This window comes from Ahaetulla prasina, chromosome 3 (assembly GCF_028640845.1).
Source record: "Ahaetulla prasina isolate Xishuangbanna chromosome 3, ASM2864084v1, whole genome shotgun sequence".
NCBI classification, from domain to species: Eukaryota; Metazoa; Chordata; class Lepidosauria; order Squamata; family Colubridae; genus Ahaetulla; species Ahaetulla prasina.
Genome location: NC_080541.1, coordinates 228644094 through 228651389, shown reverse-complemented (window position 1 = coordinate 228651389; position 7296 = coordinate 228644094). Strand labels below are relative to the sequence as shown.

Here is a 7296-nt window from a genome sequence, read left to right as displayed (position 1 = left end):
GGACACACAAGGAATTTGTCATGGTGCATATTCTCTCAGTGTGCATAAAAGAAAAGATACGTTCATCAAGGTACAACATTTACAACACAAATGATGGTCAATATATCAATATAAATCATAAGGATTGCCAGCAACAGAGTTACAGTTTACAGTTTTATAATAAAGTTATAAACCTGATTTTATCACATCTAGTGATCATTAAACAAACATGGCAATCGTAAAATGAATGCTGCAGTCATTAAGTAAAATCATTGTTTGCTATGATTTCATTTATTTATTTATTAATAGTGTGTACTATCTAAATGATTAGATGGTAGATAGGATATGCTTGGATAAGATGCAGACAGACAGACAATAGACACAGAAGCTGGAAAGGACCTTGCGGGGTCTTCTAGTCCAGCCCCCTGCTCAAGCAAGAGACCTAATATCATTTCAGACAAGTGGCTGGCTGGTCTCTTCTTCAAAACCTCCAGTGTTGGAACACCCAAAATTTCTGGTGGCAAACAGTTCCACTGATTAATTGTTCTCACTGTCAAGAAATTTCTTCTAAGTCCCAGGTTGCTTCTCTCCTTGATTAGTTTCCATCCATTGCTTCTTGTCCTGCCTTCAGGTGCTTTGGAGAATAGCTTGACTCCCTCTTCTTTGTGGCAGCCCCTCAAATATTGGAATCCTGCTATCATGTCCCCCCTAGTCCTTCTTTTCTCCAGACTGGCTAAACCCAAATCCTGCAACCGTTCGTATGTTTTTGTCTCCAGGCCTTTAATCCTCTTAGTTGTTCTTCTCTACATTTTCCAAAGTCTCAACATCTTCTTTGTAACCAAAACTGGATGCAGGATTCCAAGGCCTTAGTATGGCTTTATAGAGTGGTACTAATACTTCATGGGAGATAGATAATAGATGCGTGATATAGATAAATAAGAGATAAGATATATATAGATATATATATAAATAGATATAGATAGATGAGCGAGATGATAGCTAGCTAGCTAGATAGGTAGATAGGTAGGTAGATGATAGATGATAGACACATAGATATAGAGATAGATGACAGATATAGATAAAAGATATATAGATATATAAATAGATATAGATAGATGAGAGATGATAGAGATAGATGATAGACACACATATAGATAGATGACAGAGATAGATATATAGATATATAATATTTTTTTTTGTTTACATTTATACCCTGCCCTTCTCCGAAGACTCAGGGCGGCTTACAATGTATAAGGCAATAGTCTCATTCTATATTTTTTTTTACAAAGTCAACTTATTGCCCCCCCAACAATCTGGGTCCTCATTTTACCTACCTTATAAAGGGTGGAAGGCTGAGTCAACCTTGGGCCGGGCTCGAACCTGCAGTAATTGCAGGCTCTGTGTTTTTAATAACAGGCTTCTCTATTGCCTGAGCTATCCCGGCCCTTAAATAGATAATAGATGATAGATAAACAGATAGATAGATAATAGATGAGAGAGAGAGAGAGAGACAGAAAAGATAGGTAGATGATATATGATATAGATCATGATACGTTGAAATAGAAGAAGTAATAGATAGATAGGCAGATAGGCAGATAGATGGATGATAGATGCAAGCTAGCCATCTAAATTTTGGATTAAAGCTTATTTATGGATCTTCCAGTAGAGGGAGGCCATGGCTATTTTAGCCCAGGCTCTTTTCCTCCTCCTTCCTGATGGTTTCAGCTTCTTGAGTTTTTTGTTTTTCTTGTTTTGCTGGCAAAGGACACTGGACAATTCCGTTCCATATGCAGGAAAGATCCTGTTACAGAGGCCACATTTTATGAATTGCTTTTAATGTATTTATTGCTATTTTATAATTATATCATGCTTTTTATGTTTTTACTTTTGATTTGGGAGCCACATAGAGTTGGTTATATTATAAGATATTAAAAGGGGGGTGCATAAGAGCACAAAAGTGCCTACCGTTCCTGTCCTATTGTTCCCTTCATTATATCAAATTGATATAGTTGATGCATATTTTTTTACTTATATATATATTTTTTTCTTCAAAATATGTTGTTTTATCTATGACAATTGTTTGTGTATACTGTTGTGACAAAAAGAAATAAAAAAAATAAGATGGGTCGCTATAGAATAGAATAGAAAATATGGAATGGAATAGAGAAGAGAAGAGAATATACTGAATAAAGGATAGGATAGGATAGGGTAGGCTAGGATAGGATAGGATAGGATAGGGAAGAGAGGAGAGGAGAGGAGAGGATAGAATAGGGAAGAGAAGAGGAGAGGAGAGGAGAGGAGAGGATAGAATAGGGAAGAGGAGAGGAGAGGAGAGGAGAGGAGAGGAGAGGATAGAGAAGAGGAGAGGAGAGGAGAGGAGAGGAGAGGATAGAATAGGGAAGAGAAGAGAAGAGGAGAGGATAGGATAGGATAGGGAAGAGAGAGGAGAGGAGAGGATGAATAGGGAAGAGGAGAGGAGGAGGAGAGGAGGATAGAAGAGGAGAGGAGAGGAGAGGAGAGGATAGAATAGGGAAGAGAGAGAGGAGAGGATAGGATAGGATAGGGAAGAGAGAGGAGAGGAGAGGATAGAATAGGGGAGAGGAGAGGAGAGGAGAGGAGAGGATAGAGAAGAGGAGAGGAGAGGAGGAGAGGAAAGAATAGGGAAGAGAAGAGAAGAGGAGAGGAAAGGATAGGATAGGGAAGAGAGGGGAGAGGAGAGGAGAGGATAGAATAGGGAAGAGGAGAGGAGAGGAGAGGATAGAGAAGAGGAGAGGAGAGGAGAGGAGAGGAGAGGATAGAATAGAGAAGAGGAGAGGAGAGGATAGAATAGGGAAGAGAAGAGAAGAGGAGTGGAGAGGAGAGGAGAGGAGAGGATAGGGAAGAGAAGAGGAGAGGAGAGGAGAGGATAGAATAGGGAAGAGAAGAGAGGAGGAGAGGAGAGGAGAGGATAGAATAGGGAAGAGAAGAGAAGAGGAGAGGAGAGGAGAGGATAGAATAGGGAAGAGAAGAGAAGAGGAGAGGATAGAATAGGGAAGAGGAGAGAAGAGAAGAGGAGAGGAGAGGAGAGGAGAGAAGAACGGAGTTGGAAGGGACCTTGTAGGTCATCTAGTCCAACCCCTCGCCCATTTCTGACAGATGGCTGTCCAGTCTCTTCTTGAAAGCTACCGGGAATGAAACCCCCACGGGTTTGCTCGGGTGTCCGGCGCAGGCGAGCGCATGTTTGAAACACCTGGCTTGATTTTCGGAAACTAGCAACTGGCTCGTAACCCTTCGATTTTTTCTAGCGCAACTCGGGGTTGGTTGGTTGGTTGGGTTTGTGTGTCTGCGTGGGCTCGCGCGCATTTCCAAAAACTTGCTGGGTCTGGGGAACTAGCCCCAAAGAGCAGCATCCAGATCCGATTGTGGACCTGTGTGAATGTCTGTCTGTCTGTCTGTCGACGTGTTTTTGCAACTTCGCTGGATTTGGGAAACCAGCATCTCGCGTCCTGCGTGGGTTTTCTCCCCCCCCCCCCCGCCCTCCTCCTGTTCTCTCCCCGCCTGGGAACGGCTCCGGACGGAGGCGGGGCTCGCTCCAAAGCTGACCCTTCTCCAGCCGGCCGGCCGTCCGGCCCCGTGGGCTGCAAAGCCCGGCCCCGCGTCTTGCCTCGGCTTTACCCACCCGCGGGCGGAGGTGGGGCCGTCCAGCGCCTTCCCCCGGCTCAGCCCAGAGGCCGGACCGCAGCGCAATTTAAATCCGGCGAGGTGACCGTCCGGGCAGCCAAAGGACGATGCAGCTGGACTTCGCAGGTTCTCCACGGCCGGTCCTGTCCCGCGTGGGCGAAGCGGGCGCCGCGGGTGGACCTCCCTCCGCGGGACCCCCAGCCTACGGCCCGGAATCCTGCGTGGGCGCCCGCTTGCCGTCCTCCGAGGGTACCAAACCCCCCTACAGCTACATCGCGCTTATTGCCATGGCCATCCAGAGCAGCCCCGACCAGCGGCTCCCCTTGAGCGGCATCTACCGTTTCATCACCTCCCGCTTCGGCTACTACCGAGACAACAAGCAGGGCTGGCAGAACTCCATCCGCCACAATCTCTCGCTTAACGACTGCTTCGTCAAAGTGTCCCGGGACGACAAGAAACCCGGCAAAGGGAATTTTTGGATGCTGGACCCTGAGTGCCACAACATGTTCCAGAATGGCTCCTTCCTCCGGCGCCGGCAGCGTTTCACCCGCAAGAGAGGCCCCTCCAGGGCCACAGGGGACGGCCAAGGGCCCAAGAAGGGGACCCGTGGTGGCAGGAGCCAGCCGACTGGCCAGAAGTTGCCAGGAAAGGGGGTCAAGAAAGAAGACAGCCCGCGGATAGCGGATGCCTCCGGGCAGGGCCAGAGTTCCAGCCGTGCCGTGCCAGGGGCTCAGGGGCTCTTGCCCCCAAATCCATTTATGGCTGGGCAGGAGGGTGAGGATCCAACCCTGCCTTGCCCGGAGCCCCTCAGCCCCCGGGGCCAGCCCTGTGCCAAGATCAACCCCACGGGAGCTAAGATGCCGTGTTTTCATCTGCACGGGGCCCCGGGCCCCAAAGCTGGGCTCTACAGCCAACCATCGGGATTCTGTCCTCCGGGAAATAATTACCAGGTGAAAGGGGCCCTTCTGGATGACCTCGAGGTTGCCCCACTGGTCCCTCTTGTGGAGAGGCTGCCCTCCCGATCCAGCCCAGAGATAAATGGAAGCCTGCAGAACGGCACTCGTCCTTCCCAGGGCCTCCCGAAACCTGGGCAAGGTGGCAAGGGGGTACCCGAAGTGTTTGGCCAGCTGGCACCCAACTTCCCAGCTCCTCTGGGGCCCGGCAAAGCATCCCAGCCCACCCACAGGCAGCATCCATCGCCCACCATCGACGGCAACCAAGGTTATCCCAAAGCTTCAATCCTGCCCGTCTTCGGCTACTCCAATCCCGAATCTCGAGGTGGAGGCTACCAGTGCCGCCTGCAGGCCTTGAATTTCTGCGTCAACGAAGCCGGGCGGCCCCCCACTTTGGAACACCTCCTGACCTCACCCCCCGCTGCCAATTCTGCGGCTCCCATCCAGCCCCCGTCCTTCGGGCAGCTGCCAGGGGAGCAGGAAGCCTGGCCCGGGAGCCCCTTTTCCCTGCAAGGGGGCAACAGTTATCAGCTGGGGCTGCCCCACTGCCTCTACAGGACTCCGGGTATGTTCCTTTTTGAGTGATGGGGAGGAACTAGGGGTCCTCCTGCTGTCCCCATGAAGGCCCTGGAGATTAGGAGCTGGATGCTGGCAGAACTAATGTGTGTGTGGGGGGGGCTGTGTGAGAGTGAAATCTTCCCTCCACAGCTCTGCAATTATATCCCATCGGATTGATCAGTCCACAGTTTTCAGTTTATCGGAATAAAAGACCCACCCTTCTGTGCAGAATCCGTGGCTCCGTGGACCTCAGCAGGAGCGAAACCCGAGGCGAAAGGCAGAAACACAGAGGGACCAAATCCTGCCCTGCCTTGGATTCCGGCTTTAAAAACCCAGCATTGCAACCTCTTGCAATGTGGATAATAAGGGGTGGGTGTGGGCAGGGAGGGAGGGGGCGTTTGAACCCTTAGTAAGACCAGCCTTTGGCAGCAACAACAACAACAACAAAAATTGCCAAGGAAAAAGCTGCCAGCAAACATTAAATGCCAGCCAGAAAAAAATATATATGGAAATTTTGACTTTTTTGGGGGGGTGATTTTTTTAAAAATCCCAGGGTTGTTGAGGAAGGGGCATTCTGCGTAGGGTCAGGGGCAATTTTATCTCCGATCGTTTTGCTGCCTGTGTTTATTTTGGGGCCGGCTGTTTTGGGAGGAATGAGATCATGGGAACGGGGGTGACAGTTCTCCCCAGAGACTCGGCTTGGAGGAGCTGAAAACGCTTGGCCACTTTTGGAGCGATTGTGTTCTCATGCTGTGGTTTGTGGCAGTGCGTTAAAGCAAGGAGGAAGGAAGGGTTTTGTCTGTTGGGGTCGATGGGAGCAGAAATCTACATTTCCCCTGCTTTCGGTCCTCCATTTACGACCACCATTGGGTCCAGAATTTCCATCACTAAGCAAGACGGTTGTTAAGTGAAGTGTTACTAGCTTATCACCCATGGTGACTCACTTAACAACGGTGGCCAGAAAGGTCGAGTCCTGCTCGATTTTACAACCTGCGGGGAAGCGAACCACTGCAGTCGTTAAGTGAATTATGTGGTCATTAAGCAAATCTTCGTGACCACAGTTAAGCCCACATTTCCAGCGCTAAGCGAGGCAGCTGTTCAGTGAGTTGAGCCTCATTTTATGACAGTTTTGGCCACAGTTGTTAAATGTATCATGTGGTCGTTAAATGAATTGTGCAGTCATTAAGCGAATCTGGTTTCCCCCACTGACTTTGCTTATCGAGAGCTGGCTGGGAAGTCACAAATGGTGATCACACAGCGACGGGATGTTGCAACCGTCGTAAATGCATGCCATTTGCCAAGGGCCCAAAATCTGATGATGTGACTTGGGGGGGGGGGATGCTGAAAATGGTCGTAAGTGTGAGGAATGGTACTTAGTGGCTTTTTTCACTTCCGTTCTAACTTCGAACCGTTGTAACTTGAGGATTACCTACATAAGGAAGGACTAAGGCTGAAACAACTCTCGTCACCAGTTTACAGTGCAAATTTTGGTGGGGTTTACACACGCTTACACCAATGAGCGAAAGAAGTGCAGATAGTCCTTGACTTGCAAAAGTTCATTTAGTGACCGTTCAAAGTTACGACTGCACCGAAAAAAGTGACTTGTGACTGCTTTTCACAGTAATGACCTTTGCAACATCCCCATGATTAGGTGATCAAAATTCAAACACTTGGCAGCTGATTCATATTTATGACGGTCCTGGGGTCACGTGATTCCCTTTTGCGACCTTCTGACAAGCAACGTCAATGTGGGAAGCATGATTCACTTAACAACCGGGTTCCTCACTTATCAGCCGCAGTGATACGTTTTAACAACCGAGGCCAGAAAGGTCGTAAAACGGGGCCAAACTCACTGAACAAATGCCTCACTTAGCAACGGAAACCAGTGGCCTCCATTGTGGCTGTAAGTCGAGAACTACCTGTGTGCTGTAGTTAGTGGAAGTATAACTTTTGTTTGAACTTGATTTTTGCTGGTTGCAAATCCATAAAAGGGTTTAATGCAATCGTCAGTTTAAGATGTTGTGTGAACACAGCCAAGGAAAATCCAGGAAGGAGATATTTAGCTTTACTGCAGAAAGTGCTAGAAAAAAAAAATCCTCACTTACGACCAGTCATTTAATGACCGTTCCAAGTTACGACGGCACTG

The 7296-nt window shown here is 48.5% G+C and overlaps 1 protein-coding gene across 1 annotated transcript; it reads left to right on the top strand.

Moving 5' to 3' along the window:
* Positions 1-3706: 3706 nt before the first annotated feature.
* FOXS1 (forkhead box S1) lies at positions 3707-5505 on the top strand. The gene has a single exon (XM_058178546.1). The coding sequence runs from the start codon at positions 3747-3749 to the stop codon at positions 5175-5177; it is 1431 nt and encodes a 476-aa protein (XP_058034529.1). The 5' UTR covers positions 3707-3746; the 3' UTR covers positions 5178-5505.
* Positions 5506-7296: the final 1791 nt, after the last annotated feature.

What these genes read in the sequence shown, in the direction of transcription:
- FOXS1 (XM_058178546.1), top strand. Translation starts at nt 3,747, where the DNA reads ATGCAGCTGGACTTCGCAGGTTCTCCACGGCCGGTCCTGTCCCGCGTG.